This window comes from Taudactylus pleione, unplaced genomic scaffold, assembly GCF_031769625.1.
Source record: "Taudactylus pleione unplaced genomic scaffold, aTauple2 ptg000032l, whole genome shotgun sequence".
NCBI classification, from domain to species: domain Eukaryota; kingdom Metazoa; phylum Chordata; class Amphibia; order Anura; family Myobatrachidae; genus Taudactylus; species Taudactylus pleione.
In genome coordinates this window covers 41769836-41787859 of record NW_028284434.1, presented here as the reverse complement: position 1 = coordinate 41787859, position 18024 = coordinate 41769836, and the positions used below count along the sequence as shown (strand labels likewise).

General features: G+C 46.6%; 1 protein-coding gene across 1 annotated transcript in view; it reads right to left on the bottom strand.

The window, feature by feature from the left end:
• IQCE (IQ motif containing E) overlaps nucleotides 1–18024 on the bottom strand; it is a 57994-nt gene that overhangs the window by 36400 nt on the left and 3570 nt on the right. The window contains exons 3-7 of the mRNA XM_088452048.1: nucleotides 15384–15452; nucleotides 14782–14824; nucleotides 13690–13836; nucleotides 5985–6122; nucleotides 3930–4000 (exon numbers count right to left, since the gene is read on the bottom strand). Coding sequence (XP_088308174.1) covers nucleotides 3930–4000; nucleotides 5985–6122; nucleotides 13690–13836; nucleotides 14782–14824; nucleotides 15384–15452 — 468 coding nt within the window. The remainder of the gene's footprint in view (nucleotides 1–3929; nucleotides 4001–5984; nucleotides 6123–13689; nucleotides 13837–14781; nucleotides 14825–15383; nucleotides 15453–18024) is intronic.

Genomic DNA, 18024 nt, shown 5'->3' with positions numbered 1-18024 from the left:
AGCATGGTACTAATAACAGAGCATGAGAAGCCCCAACACCTTAAGACAGCTGTCTCAAGAGCCACGCCGTCAAAGACAGTCGACCCAGATCCGGGTAAAGGCAGGGCCCTTGAGACAACAGGTCCCGACGCTGAGGAAGAAGGTACGGAGCGTCGATGGAGAGGCTCCGCAGATCGGAGTACCAAGGACGTCTGGGCCAAGCTGGAGCCACCAGCAGAAGTGTGCCGCCGTCCTGCTTGAATTTTCGCAGGACCCGAGGCAGCAGGGATATCGGAGGAAATAGATACGCCAGTTGAAACGTCCATTTCACTGACAGTGCATCCACCAAACTTGTGTCTGCGTCTCTTGTCCTTGACCCGTACACGGCAACTTGTGATTGTGACGGGAGGCCATCAGGTCCAGCAGTCCCGATCTGTCCACGAGTAGTTGAAATACCTCTGGGTGAAGCAACCATTCTCCGGGATGCACATCGTGACGACTGAGGAAGTCCGCCTCCCAATTGAGGACTCCGGGGATGAAGACTGCCGAGATTGCTGGAAGGTGGCACTCCGCCCAAGCTAGGATGCAAGACACCTCCGACATCGCAGCACGACTGCAAGTTCCTCGATGGTGGTTGATGTAGGCCAACATGGTGGCGTCGTCGGATTGAACTTGTACTGCCCTTCCTTGAAGAGCGGTGCCGGACGACTGCAGGGCCCTGTATACGGCCCGCAGTTCCAGAATGTTGATGGGGAGAACCACTTCTTCCACAGTCCAACGGCCCTGAAGTGACAATGAGCCGGGTCACTGCCCCCCAACCCTAGAGACTGGCATCTGTTGTGAGCAGAACTCAGTCCGGGATCCAAAAGGGGCGCCCCTCAATGAGATGAGCTAGAGACAGCCGAACCTCTGGGGGCAACACCAGCATCTGAGACCGGATCCGGTGAGGTAACCCGTTCCATTTGGATAGAATCAGCCCCTGCAGGGCCTGGAATGGAACTGGGCAAATTCCGCCATGTCGAACGCCAACACCATGGACCCCAGAACTCTCATTACCGAGTGGACCGACATTCGGCAACTGCTCAGGCAACTGTGTATCCGCAGCTGAAGGGGGGGGGAGACCTTTTCCGGAGTCAGGAAGATCCTTTGCTGACGAGAATCTAGCAGGGCTCCCAAATGAACCATCCATTGTGATGGGATCAGGGAGGACTTTTTCCAATTTATCAACCACCCGTGTGCTTGCAGGCAAGTGATTGTCAGGTGAAGCAGTACCTCCGGGGAGCTTGCCAGCAGGAGGAGGTCGGCTCCGAAGGTGGGCGGCCATGATCGCCATCACTTTGGTGAATACCCTTGGTGCCGTGGAGAGGCCAAAGGGTAGCGCCTGAAACTGGTAGTGATGTTGCAGTATAAGCAAACCTCAGATACCGCTGGTGTGAAGGTGCTATAGGAACATGGAGGTAGGCGTCCTGGATATCCAGTGAGACCATGTAATCCCCCGGTTCCATTGCCAGAATGATGGAACGTAACGTTTCCATCCTGAACTTGGAAACTCTGAGGAACCTGTTTAGAGACTTCAAATTGAGGATAGGGCGATGAGAACCATTGGGTTTCTGCACCAGAAACAGAGTAGAATAGTACCCCATTCCACGTTGAGACTGAGTAACGGGAACAATAACCCCGGCTATCAGCAAGGACTCTATAGCCATCTGAATCTGCAAAGCTTTGGTTTTGTCCAGAGAAGGACTCGTGCAGAAAAACTGGAGGGGCGGTCTGTGCCGAAAAGACAGAGCATACCCCCCTGGGAGACCACTTCTCGAACCCAGGCATCCGTGGTGGTATTGTGCCAGCACTGGACAAAGTGAAGAAATCGGCCTCCCACGCTGGGGTTCCCCAGAGGGAGGTCCGTCCCATCAGGCAGAAGGTTTATCTTCCTGCTTGGAAGAAGGGCGACTAGAACTCGAGGCTTGCTTTTTGGGCTTAGAGGCGGCCTTGATCGCCGACTGTCTCGGGAAGGACTGACCTTTGGCCTTACCCTGAACCCAAAAGGACCGAAAAGCAGAGCTCCTGACCTTAGCATGCATTGTAGACGAAGGGAGGAAAGCTGACTTGGATTTAGCCAGAGTATCCACTATTTTGTCCAAGTCTGGACCAAATATCAACTCCCCATTAAAGGGTAAGGCCTGCATGGCCCTTCTTAGAATCTGCGTCTGCTCTCCAGGACCTCAGCCACAAAGACCGGCGAGCAGACACTGCTGCCACCGAAAACCCTAGAGGTCAGTAGACTTGCATCTAAAGACGCTTCCCCAATATAGGAAGCAGCATCTCTCATCTGTCCAATTAACGCTCTCTGGACATCCGGAGCATAGTCTGGAAAGATATCCTCTAATGCGTTAGCCCAGATCTCAATGGCTATAGCAGCCCAGGGGATGGCCATGGACGGATGGGCCACTGCCCCTGAGAGAGAGTAAACGGACTTTAAACAAGTCTCTACCTTCCGGTCCATGGGATCCTTCAGGGAGGAGATAGACGGTAAGGGCAATGTAGAGCTTTTGATTAAGCGGGTGACATGGGAATCCACCGCCGGTGGGGTTTCCTAGTTCCTGCAATGAGCCTCAGGAAACGGATAACTGGATGCCAGCCATTTCTGTGGCTGGAATCTCTTACTGGGCAACTGCCAGGCCCCCACCATATGATCCGTCAGCTGGTCAGACAGGGGAAAAACAGTCGAAGTCAACTTAGCCTTCTTAAAATTAGGATACTTCGACCTAGGGGCCAGTGCATCATCCTCTATGTGAAGGATGGCCCGCACCGCCCTAAGCAAAGCTGGCACATTAGGACTTAGGGGGTCATTCAGACCCGGTCGCAAGCGTTGATAGCTCGCAACTGGGTCGATGTTCCCCCAGTGGGCATGCACAAGACCCGGCTAGCGATGGGCGCTCAGTCGCTAGGGGTCTCGCATGAAAGATTCATTGTCTGGGAGGGCTATAGTACTGTGTACACTGTCCTTTAGCAGGGGAGAGGTACACAGGGGGACCAGTCCACGCGCTGCCTGAGAGATCTGCGTTGTACCAGAGAAGATGGCCGCCGGAGACCTCAGAGGAGGAGTGGCCGCATGAGAAACGCAGCTCAGCGTCGCCAGTACACATGAGAAAAGGCGCGCTGAGCTGAGGAGAGGAGCCGCTAAACAGGGAAGGCTCTCTCCCCTGGCTAGTCATTAACCCCAGGGACGCCGGTTCCCGCTTCCAGCCATTACTTCCTGGTGGTCTAGCGGACGCGCGGGGTATGCCTGGATAGGGGGAGCCCGCCGCCGTTAACTAGCGCCACCGGTCTGTCCCCAGAGACCGGAGGCTGAAGACTGCATTTCCCCATGGGCAACGCAAGTTTGCGCTGTCTGCGGCTTACCTGTCCCTGGCGATCCGGCAGCAGTCTTGGGAGGTCCCGGAGCCCTGCTAGTACAGACTCCGGGGTCCCGCTGCGATCCCCAGAACTGTACTGGCGTCGCAGCGCCAGCGGGGTGTAGGAGCGGCAGCGTGGACGTCCTAATGGACAGTCTGATGCTGCCGCTCTGAAGAGTGTCAAAAATAAATAAAATCCAACGACTCCAAAAATAAAAATAAGCTTAGGGGCTGCTGATGCAGCCCCACTGCGCTAGGGTGACCCGACTCCGGCCGGGCACCAACTAAAACTGAGGTGCCTGTGGCTCGGGGGCGTGGTATAGAGAGGATGGATCCAAGTGCATCCTGGGAGTAGCAAAAGCTTTAACTGCGTGGTGCCCATGGATCCAGATCCAGCTATACCCCAAGGTCAAACCTGTGGACCCCCTATGGACCCTGGAATAGAAATTCAGATTTTATTTTACCTCTTTATACTTCACCCAAAAGACAACATGGGAGGAAGAGGCAGACTAGGATAGGAACTGCTATCATTTATCAAATAACATGATCACGTACCTTCTTCAAGTCTATGATCTGGTCATACATGTCCTCTTTCTCTTTAAAGTCCGGTGTTCCTGGTATGTAACCTAAATACAATTAGTTCAGTAATAAAGTAACTTTTATAATCAGCAATATGGAAGTAAAAAAAAGTAAAAAGTTGCAATATAAACAGGCTTATCAACCTTATGTACAGCAGTGTAGTAGAGCAGTGGTTTCCAACCTCAACCATCAAGTTTTCCCAACAGGTCATGTTTGCAGGATTTCTGTCTGTGGAAGCAGGTGGGATAATTAATGACCCAGCAACATAGATTAGCTCACCTGTGCATGATTACAGAAATCCACAAAACATGACCTGTTGGGGGTACTTGAGAACCCCTGTAGTAGAGAATAGATGAGGAGTTTTGTAAAGTGCTGAGCAAGAAAGGGGGTGCATTTTGGCATGGTCTAGATGGAGGCAGCGGCCAGACAGCATAGAGGACAGTATGTGTGATGTGGAACCGAGGAGGACACTAGGCTTTGATAGTCAACTAGTCCTTTTGAATCGACATAAGGATCAATGACTGGGCAAATGGGTTGAATACTAATGAGAAGGATATGACCTACTCATATGAAATAATAATGTATCATCATTTAATGCTTTACAGCATGTTATGATCACTCCAATTATTATAAAAAGCAATGATAATTTTGTTTGGATACAAATAATTCTCTAGGTCTAAAACAAGTGCACATACATTTTTTTAAGTGGCTCAGGTCAGCTGTCAGCTGATGCTCCCAAAGGATTAATTGACTGTCTACAGTCAAAAAAAAAAAAAAAAAAAGTGCATACACAGATTTAACATTCGGTGCTCGAGCTGAATGGCCAAATCACAGAGGGAAGAGTTAGGGTTCAATTCAGTAATGCACGGGTCGGCTCGTGGTGCAAGTAAGTGTGCCCATATGACACACTACGGTAGCCCCGAATTCACAAATAGGATACCGTACAAAAAGCCGTTAGTCTGGGGTAAGTTGATGGGGGCGAGATGATGCCGGAGTTTACACACCGTTGTAACAGCACTATGTCCCGCTCGCCCATAATTAAATTGACCCCTTGTCATTGTTGGAAGATCACTACACACTGTGCACTGTTATATGTGGTCACTGTCTAACCAGATTTACCAGCCATCCTGCTAAATATCTAAATGTTGATTGGGATCATTGTCAACTTTTGCAGCAGATACAAAATGTAATTAGGGGACAATTTGAAAAAAAAAAAAATATATATATATATAATAATTATAAAATATATATATCTCTAGGTCTTGTCTGGGCTCATTTACTAATACTACAGTTAAGAGCAAAATTTGCACTGTACAACAGCCAATCAGACACTTGCTTTCATTGTCTAACTTGCACTACACAAATATAAGCTCATTTCTGAATGGTGACTCGGTGCACATTTGTATCTCCACATAATGGGCCTGACTCATCCGATGTTTTAGAGCACATCTCCAATGGTCTAGGTTCTGCGCATGCAAAGGACCTGTTATGCACATGTGACGACCAGGACCTGCAAATCTTACTTGTAGACCCCCCCCCAAGCCACAGCATGATTGAAATGCTGTGGCCTTTGGGGGTACGGAGCAGCTGGACACTGTCTTCCGGGAGGGACAAGGACAGGGTCTGCGTAAGTGGACACAGATTTCCGGGCCTCGCAGTTGCCACGACCTGGCCAGACCATGGTTAGCTTCAGCTTCTGCAACCTGGGCAAAGGAGCAACCATCTCAACCATCGGTCGCGATGGTGATCCCAGCATTGGGATCACAGATGCAGCAAGGAAATGTCTATTTCCTACAGAAACCTCCTGCTACATTTGCAATTCAGATGGACGGAATCGCACAGCCACTTGTGTGCGGCTCTGCAATTCCGTCCATCCCTGAATCAGGCCCAATGTTAGTAAACTAGTGCTATAGAGCTTTCATTATTCAAGTATCAGACCAAGTAATCTTTATCTAGATGCATCATACATTGTGTGAAGTCTGGACCTTTGTACTGCTGCTCAGATATAAATAGGTGTCCGTATGGAATTACCAGTGCTAGCAGAACGGGAGTATTTAGGTTTCTTCATCCCAAGAGCTTCCTTCAGGTATTCCGGAGTGCTGCTGCTGCTGCTGGGACTCCCCCAGGCCTGGCCAATGTCACTGTCCGATTTCACAGGCTGGGTGAAGCCTGTGGGTGGAAACATAAGTGATGGCAGGCGGAAATAGTGGACACAGTACCAGATACACATATACAGCTACCACGATGCTGCAGTGAGGGATTAACGTGTGATATGGTGACATACAAGAGGGACCACATGCCAGTGTCAACTGTTTTTCAAATTGGTTAAATTGACTAAAGAAACTTTTGAAATTGCCCATTCTATCCTCATCCCAATGCACAGAGGAGGGAGTCATCTTTTATACATCTGTACATTCTGGTTTTATCCGTCTACCTCCTCTTATTCTCCTACTGGGCTCCTGGTACTTGGCACAGAGGGGCTGATGTGTAGTTGGGCACAACGCCACACCAAATTGCAGGCACGAATTGCATCCATATGCAAAGTGGCATCTATGGCGAGATCCGGTCAGATCTGTACCAGCCCTAATGCACCAGTTTTACATTCTGCACATACACATACACCCATGATTTTTACCATTTATTATGCATATGCTATTAGGCTTTAATACAAAAACAAAACAAAACACACACCTATCTAATACAGCAGAAACAACTATTCATCTTGGTATATAAATACAAAATATCAAAAAGACAATGAATGCCACATACAAGCGGTTTGCTGATGTATTCTATATACTTCGCTTGAGGTCGTCTTAGTGTCATTAATCTTTCTTAATTGATAATCATTCTGATGGTTAGGGCAATTTAGTGGAATTATCACCAATAACTGGAATCAGACAACTGCCCTAAATGAGCACTTAAAACACAGACATGCCTGTTGCCGTGCTTTGGTAGACATTATAGGCACGAATCATAGTTGTAAAAAGAAAAAATTAAGTCTTAGGTGCTGGAGAAGATCACAATTGGAAATTTATATACCAGAAGATGTGGTATACAATAAATTACGAGTTTAAAACTTACAGTATAAACTAAAAGAATAACAAAGCTGCAGTTAGAATAATGGTAGCAAACATATATATATATATATATATATATATATATATATATTTAGAACACAATAACCGCGCTTCTAAACAATTAATAAAATATCAACATATGAATAATTTAGAAAATATTTAATGAGTATTGGAAAATTAACCTGTTATGTGTGTAGTCTCTAGGTGCAAATTATTGAACATATATACTGTATATAAACATTTTTTTTTATCAATGAAACTTATTAAAAACAAACAACAACGTCCTTAGCAGACTTTTTTTTCCCCGTCCTCTATACTATCATATTCAGACCTCTGCATTAAGTATCCATTGGGACCCCCAGCTTGGTTCTATTATCATCAACTTACACATTGGTATGCTTTGATGAACACCGGCCCTACCGTATTCCAGACTCCACCACACCTAATTATGAGTATATTTAATAACCCCTCCTCTAGTGGGGCTATATCTTTTTGGTACTCCTTACTGTCTCCCATAGCACCGACAGTTAAACCCCTGCTCAGCTCCGGTGGGAGACAGATCTTCAACATACCTTCACCTCCTTACAATGGGAGACTATTTATCTCTCTACCTTCTCTATATCTAAATGTACTAATCATATTGAAATGTATGTAAAACTTTTAAATAGATTGTATTTGACACCATCTAGATTACATAAAATCTGGCCTACAGTCTCAAAGTTTTGTTGGCGTCTCTGTCATTCTGAAGGCTCTATTTTTCATGTCTTCTGGGATTGCCCTTTAGTATGCCCCTTCTGGGAAGAAGTATTCAATCTTATTAAAGATGTCCTAGGTCTCACTTTAGCCCTAGATCCCTCCCTCGCCCTTCTCCACTGGTATCCAATCTCCGTTCCCAAATCTGACCGGTATGTCCTCGGCCACATTCTGATATCTGCCAAAGCCACTATAGCTCAGCATTGGAAGTCCCCTTCCCCTCCCCCATTTGCCAAAGTTATAACTAAAACACAATCCCATTTTGAAATGGAGACGAGGGAGGTTGCTTACTCTACAGCTATTTCATCCCCTATTGTGACATGGTATCCTTGGCATCTGTATGTTACAGATGGTGGAGCGGCGCCCCTGCCCCTGCCCTCTCCAATCCCTCAAAGTGCCTCTCCTTTTGATCTAAATGAGATTCCAGAGGGAGACCAACACATTTAATTTAATTATCTATTCTGGTAATTGTGGTTTCTTTCTGATTTTTGTCTAATGTTTCTAAATGTACTGTCACCTCCCTTTAATTTACTTTATGTATGTTCCCCTTTTTTTCTTTACCCCCATAAATACTTTGTATTATACTCAATAAAAATTTATTGATGAAAAAAAAAAAAACAAACAAACAAAAAAATATATAAAAGTATTTATATATATATATATATATATATATATATATATATATATATAATTTTTTTTTTTTATATAATAATAAAATCCTTTGTTCTTTCAGATCTATTACAACAATTAGCCACGTCCGGCTGAAAATAAAAGCTTAGGGCCTGATTCAGAGCCGTTCGCTATTTGCGGTCATTCGTTCCAAAACAAGGGGTGGCTATTCAAATGATCCGTTCGCAAATTGCAGTCTGTTCCCACCTCTAAGTCTGAACGAGCGCGCAAAACATACGCTCGTTTATTTGATAAAAACGCCCCCTGGCCGCTCGCACCATACGTCATGTCCGCTATTTATTAGATTAATCGAGTACATCGTACAGCGTATGAGCTGCTCGCTATTCTTGTGGTTGGTTTTTTCAACCGCTATTTTGCGAGCAGCTCTGAGTTAAAAAAAACCAAGTGACGTGGTCAATGACGCTGCTGTTTTAATTATGCACACCCATAAAACGCCCGTTTTGACCTTTAAGCACGCCTGCGTTCTGATCTCCACTCCCCGTTTTCAAGCACCTTCCCCTGTTACCACCCACATACGCCTCATTCTGTCACTCAAAATAGCAGGCACTCGCTATATTGCGTACAAACGATTTTCGCCCGCACTGACTGGTCCGCGCATGCGTACTAAAAACCGTACGCATGCGCAGATGTGCGAACATCGCTCGGAACGAGCGTACTGCCGCTAGCGAGCGGCTCTGAATGAGGGCCTTAGGGCCTGATTCAGAGCCGTTTGCTATTTGCGGTCGTTCGTTCCAAAACAAGGGGTGGCTATTCAAATGATCCGTTCGCAAATTGCAGTCTGTTCCCACCTCTAAGTCTGAACGAGAGCGCAAAACATACGCTCGTTTATTTGATAAAAACGCCCCCCTGGCCGCTCGCACCATACGTCATGTCCGCTATTTATTAGATTAATCGAGTACATCGTATGAGCTGCTCGCTATTCTTGCGGTTGGTTTTTTCAACCGCTATTTTGCGAGCAGTTCTGAGTTAAAAAAAACCAAGTGACGTGGTCAATGACGCTGCTGTATTAAATATGCACTCCCTTAAAACGCCCATTTTGACCTTTAAGCACGCCTGCGTTCGAATTCCACTCCCCCGTTATCAAGCACCTTCCCCTGTTACCACCCACATACGCCTCATTCTGTCACTCAAAATAGCAGGCACTCGCTATATAGCGTACAAACGATTTTCGGCCGCACTGACTGGTTCGCGCATGCGTACTAAAATCCGTACGCATGCGCAGATGTGCGAACATCGCTCGGAACGAGCGTACTGCCGCTAGCGAGCGGCTCTGAATGAGGGTCTTAGTTCTTTCAAGTGACTGTATAATTGGACGAATTAATCACCAAAGATTGTTGTCAAAATCTCCAAAAAAGTGCAGTTAGATGTCATCAATCCACAGATTCTTAATGCTCATATATAATTACCGTATATACTCGAGTATAAGTCGAGCCGAATATAAGCCGAGGTACCTAATTTTACCACAAAAAACTGGGAAAACTTATTGACTCGAGTATAAGCCTAGGGTGGGAAATGCAGCAGCTGGTAGTGCCCCCAGTTGTAATCCCCCCTGGTAGTGCCCCCAGAAGTAATTCCCCCTGGTAGTGCCCCCAGAAGTAATTCCCCCTGGTAGTGCCTGGTAGTGCCCCCAGAAGTAATTCCCCCTGGTAGTGCCCCCAGAAGTAATTCCCCCTGGTAGTGCCCCCAGAAATAATCCCCCCCTGGTAGTGCCCCCAGAAGTAATCCCCCCCTGGTAGTGCCCTCAGAAGTAATCCCCCCCTGGTAGTGCCCTCAGAAGTAATCCCCCCCTGGTAGTGCCCCCAGAAGTAATCCCCCCCTGGTAGTGCCCCCAGTAGTCCTAATAAAAAAAAAACCACTTACCTGAAACCCCGCTCCTGGTCCCGCCGCTGTTATCAGCTCCTCCGGCCGCTTTGCATTATGGGAGAGACGTCGTCATGACGTCTCTCCCATTACCCACTGTGGGAGCCGGAAGATGGCTCCCGCAGTGGGAGCAGCAGCAGCCGATGAGAGTCTGACAGACTCTCAGCGGCTGCTGAGTACAGCAAACACACAGCTGCCGGCTCTGGCGGCTGTGTGTTTGGCAGTGTGTAGTGCTGACCGAACTCCGTCCGGTCAGCGCTACACACGCGGTGCAGCTGTGTCACAGAGACACAGTCTGCACCGCGGCCTGCATGGTACGCTACTCAGCTGCGTACCATGCGGGCATCACTCGAGTATAAGCCGAGGGGGGGCTTTTTCAGCACAAAAAATGTGCTGAAAAACTCGGCTTATACTCGAGTATATATGGTAGTCTCCGAGTTTAATATAGAGCGCAAGTGAAAATGTTCCAATGTATAACACTTCTAGGGATATCAATTTATGCACAACAAATAATCTGAATCGCAACACTAATACATGAGTAAGTAATCACTCACCCAATGGTTATATATCCAGATTTAATGAAGGTGCAGATAATTGGCAAGCACCGACAGCGCTGAGTTCCGGACCTGTCAGCACCGATATACAAGCGGCGGCCGCCGTGTCTTTATCTCCGTAATAGCTGCACACTGATCCAGGTGTCCCAATGCAGGAGGTATGAGACAAAAGTAGCTAGCTGCAGTGCTGTATCCAATAAGTATATATCCAGAAATGAAGGTGCAAGTAATTAGCAAGCACCAACAGCGCTGACACCCGGACCTGTCAACAGCAATATACCAGCGGCGGCCACTGTGTCTCTGTCTCCGTGCTGCACACCGATCCAGGTGTGTATGTCCCAATAGGGAGATATGAGAAAAAAGTAGTTAGCTGCAATGCTAGTGCCGATGCACGCTCCCGTGAGTCGTTTGTCGTATCCTCAGATCTTCCCTACATGCAGTAAAATCTGGCAATCTAGTTAACGATGCACTGGAAATCATTATGGACAATCGATAGGTCATTGGTCAGATTGCACAGTTTAAGCATGATATTGTAAGTCCGGGAGTGCCGGGGAGATCGTTGACGACATTACATGGTTTGCGAGTCGTCTATTGAAATGGTAGCAACAATGTAACTTATCAAGTCCCATTCCAGTTTCGTAACTAGGGGGTTTGGCGGCAGGGGCTGGCTGGCAACTTTTAGCCTGGGGGGCAAATGCATGCAGGCGGCCCTGGCAGAGGAGTAGCGTGTAGCCAGGGTGCCCAAAGAACGTGCGTGCTACGATGCCGCCCCCCCTCAAGTGTTTCAGGGAGGAGGCGGGTCCATATGGGATTAATGTAAGGTAAAAATAAAGATTAGGCGCAGCCCCCTGTCGTAGTGCCCATATGCAGTGCCCCCGTGTGCCACAGGAGAGAACACCCTTATGCAGGCCTCCAGTAGAGATCCCCCCCCTATGCAGTGCCCCTTGTGCCCCCAGTAGTAAGCCCCTTATATAGTGCCCCCAGTAGTGGTCCCCCCTGTGCAGTGCCCCTTGTGCCCCCAGTAGTAAGCCCCTTATATAGTGCCCCCAATAGTGGTACCCCCTATGCAGTGCCCCTTATATAGTGCCCCCAGTAGCAGTGCAGCCCCCATGCAGTGCCCCCAATAGTGGTAACCCTTATGCAATGCCTCTTAAATAGCGGCTCCAGTTGTAGTCTCCCCCCTATGCAGTACCCCCAGTATTGCCCTTTATATAGAGCCCCCAGCAGTGGTCCCTCGATGCAGTGCCCCCCGAGGTAGTCCCCTCCCCCTATGTAGTGCCCCTAGCAGTAGTCCCCTCCCCCCTATGCAGTGCCCCTAGTACTAGTCCCCTCCCCTTGTAGTGCCCCTAGTAGTCCCCCCCTTGTAGTGCCCCCAGTAGTAGTAATACCCCCTTGTAGTGCCCCCAGTAGTAGCCCCCCCCTTGTAGTGCCCCCAGTAGTAGCCCCCCTTGTAGTGCCCCCAGTAGTAGTCCCCCTCCTTGTAGTGCCCCCAGTAGTAGTCCCCCTCCTTGTAGTGCCCCCAGTAGTAGTCGTCCCCCTTGTAGTGCCCCCAGTAGTAGTCCACCCCCCCTGGTAGTGCCCCCCATAGTAATGCCCCAGTAGTCCCCCCCCAGCAGAGAGACTTAATAATAAAAAATAAAAAAAACACTTACCTGAAACTCCCGCTCCTGGTCCCGACGCTTCTACCAGCTCCTCCGGCCGCTTTGCATTATGGGAGAGACGTCGTCATGACGACGTCTCTCCCATTACCCACTGCGGGAGCCGGAAGATGGCTCCCGCAGTGGGAGCAGCAGCAGCCGCTGAGAGTCTGGCAGACTCTCATCGGCTGCTGATTACAGCAAACACACAGCTGCCGGCTCCGGCGGCTGTGTGTTTGTGCTGTGTAGCGCTGACCGAACTCCGTCCGGTCAGCGCTACACACGCGGTGCAGTTTGTGTCAGAGTGACACAGACTGCCCTGGCCCGCATGACGCTGTGGCCCGGGGGGCACATGGCACCCTGCCCCCCGGCCCAGCCCGCCACTGTTTGGCGGCAAGGGAAAAAACGGTGCCCCCCCAATTGCCTAGTGCCCGACAACCTGTGGTCTAAGTAGGAATTAATGGTAGCCTCTCTGTCCTCAGCCGCAGTCTTCTGCCTCTGGCCTGTCCTGGCCAACGACACCGCCCTCGGAGCTCTTCTGTCTTGAGCTCGGTGTCTTCTGGCCTCTTCCAAGGCTGCCGGAGCTCTTCCCTCAATGTCTACATTTTCTGCCCGCCGAACTGACTTTTCTGCCCAGTGGTGTCCGACGTCCGCCGTTGCAAGCGGAGTCAGCCATGACGTGGTGAGCCACGATTGGCTTGCCATAGGCGCTTTCTATTGGCTGCCAGCCTGCAAGCAGTAACTGGCTCGCAGCCGGCACCAAATGTCATCCGCCAGCGCCGCTCACCGGACTGCAAAACGTCCAGCGCTGGGATCAACAGGGCGCCCAGGGCAAGGTGCCCCACATGCAGCCCCTTGGTTATGTCATTGCGTTATTCTATTAAGTTGTCGAACTGTTCCCACTGATTTTAATTCGATATGAGCGGCTCGGTTTTGGCTCGGATCTTCCGGTCAAGTTCAGGATCTCAGAAAGAAACGTCATCTTTGTCCATGAAAGAAGGCGTTTTCCCGCATTATGAAATCTGAACTTGGCAGGAAGATCTGAACCAAAACCGAACCCGCTCATCTTCAGTTTTAATTAGGTTAAAAAAATGTATTATAATTTTTGAGCTACGGCATTCATGTTGAGTTTGAAGGGTGTAGAAGGAGTAAAACATATTCTTACCATTGCCCTGTTTAAGGGACGCCAGCCATAGCTGTCTTGGTACCTTGATAGTAGGATTCTGAGTGTGCATTTGACCCGTCCCTTTCAAAGACCTCCACACGGGGGCCTTTCTAGGGTACATCTTTGTGCTGGAGAGATACGGGGAATCTACATAAGAATAGAGATGGATGGGGATAAGCTTTCACAACAAACACATTGATAAGAGTGTGTGCGGTATCAATTACAAGATCACATTTCAACTAATTTTATTTTAAAGTGTTGATTGCCTCTCTATATCACAAAGGCCTGTTATCTGGCTGAGAGAAGCGGCCCACAGGCATGTCCCTAACCTTCATTATCTTAGGCATACATGTTAGTAGGTGTTCTTTGACTTCAGAAAGTCCTAGTAATTTCACTGAAGCTGGGCACACACTAGGTTAACCGACCTATCTGACGATTGCTAAGTGTATACCAATTGTCTGCCCGATGTGCTGGGCTTGACAGCTCAACTGGGCGGGCATTTCCATTTGCCCGCTCAGTTGAGCCGTCAGTCATCGCCAGGTCACTGCAGCATGTGCACGGGGGATTGACAAGTCATCTGTATGCCCCAGAAAATGACCGATATTTCTTTCAGATATATCAGCCACCTGCTGTGCTGCATAGCAGATCGGATATGTAGGTGAATGATGTCGTTCACAGACATATCCGCTATAGATATATAGCCCATTCAATGGAATGGGCGATATATCTATCAGTGTGTACCCAGCTTTACAGCTTATGTGAAAAGGTGCCTCATTTTATTGCACTTAATTTATTCTACAACACACATATATGATAAAAGTCTTATCTCAGATAAATTTTTCCTGATAATTTGGCCACAGAGGGGAGCTGTGCTATGGATGTCAGTCTGATACTTTATATTCCATGGAACAGCTATACGGCGACAGCTATCACTCATGTCCAACAAATAAGAAGAGAGATAAGATAATGCTTTGAAGTTATAGTAAATTATATTATACCAATAAGCCTGGCTGATAAGTAGAGTATCAGTCAATAATTGGCTTGTTATATTATTATACTTCCAGAGAAAGGGACTGTCACAGAGACACTTACTTTGTGACCTGGGAGGATTGCTGCTTTTTTTCTTCTTCATCTTCTGCAGAAATAAAAGGTGAAATGAAATATTTTATATATGTATCATCAGATTGAAATACAATAAATGTTTTCTTTCTCCCCATTCACAATCCCAATCAGTAAAACACATATGTTGTGGCCTTTATATTCTATATAATAAGTGGGACTCCAAATGCTGGGAGAGGTAAAACTATTTACATAGACTGGAAGCATTTTGTAGGTTCTGTCCACGACTGCAGAATTCTCTACAATGTCTACATAACATGCACCAGCAACATCTATGAGACTGTACTGAGCAAAGGGGGTTTATTGTAGGAGTGGGTATTTACTAGCAATAATTGTCCATCAACTAGAGATGAGAAAATAGTGTCTGTAGAATATTCTCCATGACCACATTACACAATTTTGCACATCACTCTTAAGTTCTCATCTATATCACAATGACACCACACAGCAGACTCTCCCCTCTGTAAAATGGCCTGTCCACAGCGAAACTCAATACCTCATCTCTACCTGTAACTCTGATTTTATTTTTAATAAACCTTGTGGCTTAATAAAAATATGGCCTTATATTTTCATACCTTGTCAGTGTCTGATTCGTACGTAATAGCAGATAGTCCATCATCGGCCAGTTGTGATAGCTCATGATACTGGAAAACAAGTAGAACATATATTCTAAACACCAACAATACAATTGCTTGGACATTAGGGGGTTTATTTACTAAGCAGCAGCATTTTAAAGCTGCTGCATATCTGTGATTCGGGCTGTGGGATTAACAAATGGCAATGGCATTACATTTAAAAACACCCATGGTTTAGCATTTAATAGTATTGCCCCTTTTTTTTTTTTTTAAGCATATGCATAAATACAAATGACATAAATGGATAGTAAATCGTATACATAGCTGAAAAGAAGTATAACAATCACACTGATCCAATTAACGACTCAAATAATTTGACAAATTATAGAAGACACTGCAATATATAATATCAAATACTCATGTAGGAGACACAAGGATGTACTAAAGAAGGAGCAAACATTCAGCACAGATTAATAAAGACATACAATACTTCTACCACTCTAATTTTCCAAACCATAATAGACAGGACAGGAGCTACAACCGCAGCCCACGTTCTGAGAATAACCTACATACTTCTAAAATAGAATATGAAGTGCAAAAACAAATGTAAAATGGGAAGGATCCATCATCGCAACCAGGAGCTGATTCAGACTTGCTCGCTAGGATGCGCTCGCTCGTAGCTGGCCGAGTGTCATTTTCTGCACATGCGTACGCATAGCAATGCGCGAACCAGCGCATAGACTGCCCAGCAGAGTGAGTGACCGGAGAAGCAGTTTGTGGGTGGTAACGGGCTGGCCACTAGAACCGGGGGAGTGGAGGTGCGAGGGCAGGCGTGCCTGACCGTCATAACGCCGTTGCAGAGGTGTGCATAATTAACAGGTAGCGTCATAGTACACGTCACCTGGTTGAAATACACACTGAAGTGATCGCAGTGCTTGCGGCAGGGTACAGTCAACCTCAAGCGCTGCAAGCACATCCGATGGTGCTCGATGTACCAATGTTTTCGTGCACTTCCAGGAGATGACGTGCGCAAGTGAACGTCTTATGAATGGCTGGTGGACGTCTGCATACACAAAGTGATCGCAAGCCAAGAAATAGTGGGCATGCTAATGCCTTGCTGTGTGATCGCCTGCCTCGCTGGGAGTGTGCAGTATTTACATACTCTGGGTGCAAGCGAACACATCTAGCGAGCGGGTCTGAATGAGCTCCTCAGAACCTAGAAGATCTCAAAAACAAGATGAGATGATAATATACATACTTGTAAGACCTTGGTCAGGTGACACAAATATCTGAGAGGTCTTAAAATAAAAAAATGTTTGCACATAAGTAAATGAGAATGTCTATATAAGAACTACAGCAGGAATACCTAAGAACAAGATATATATGTACAACAAAGGAAATGCTTATTATCCATGTGCAAGGACTAATAATATAGAGTTATAAAATAAATGAGAGGCCAAAAATAATAAAGGACAAAATGGTATAAGGGTATAAAATGTCAGGTAAATAGCATTATCTAATGGGTCAACATTTGTGAGGATATCGGTTATCAATTGCCAAAACCAGACTAGCGAGAAGAGGCCCAATATAAAAGACCAAGAAAGAAAAACATTAACCATCTAATTAAGTAACGGAGCCTATGGGATCCTCAAACAGGTATGGTGTCAGTGCAAGGCGTAAACTCAGTGCGAGGTAACCTATTCTTTTCTAATGATTAAATGCAGCATCCTATCAGGTAGGTGAGGGATTGGAAAGTAGAGGCCGAAACAACCAGGTTTACAACCACTTTGTTTCGAGTTTGCATGCCAAGTTCGGATTTTTCCCTCCAAAAATCGGGTCTCAGAAGAGGCAAACCGTCTTCTTTCATGGACAAACATCATCTTCCATGTCCATGGAAGATGAGGTTTGTCCATGAAGGATGACGTTTTGCCTCTTTCTGAGACCCGATTTTTGGAGGGAAAAATCCGAACTTGGCATGCAAACTCGAACCTATCCGAGCCTGCACATCCCTAAGTCAAACCCTTACGTGCACATAAAACAAGAAACACAAATGTATATAGTAGCGCTATGGTGGATGATATTGCACAACAATCAGTATTGAATATCAAATGAAATTAATTTAAAAACAAAAAATAATATTACATAACAAGCAATTGTATGACAACAATTAATGTACAAGCATATGCCTCACCCTCGTGATTGTTCAAACAAATTATGCCTGTTCCTGTCAAAACTTCCAGATGCAAAATGAGCAATGGTCAAGATACAATAAACACCACTCTCATATTGGGAAAGAAAAAAGGGACTGTCCAATGGGTGTATAATGACCAAGCCCTTTCACCAATAGAGGAGTCTTCCCATAGGCATGAATTCCAGATGTAGCACTTGGAGTCCTCAAAGTATACGGTGTACACATCCAGTGTAGAAGCAGATTGTTAATGTCCCAAAACTATATAAATCCTTATGGTGAGTCCGGTAAGTTGGTCCAGGCTTTTCCAAAAAGCAGGTAGTAAGTAAAAGTCACTTATGGGTAGAGGCTGGGTTAACTGACGCGTTTCGCTGTCTAAAAGTGGCAGCTTTTTCAATGTTGGAAGGCCTGATTGGTGGCATATTGCAATATTAATATTACATTTGAAAAAAA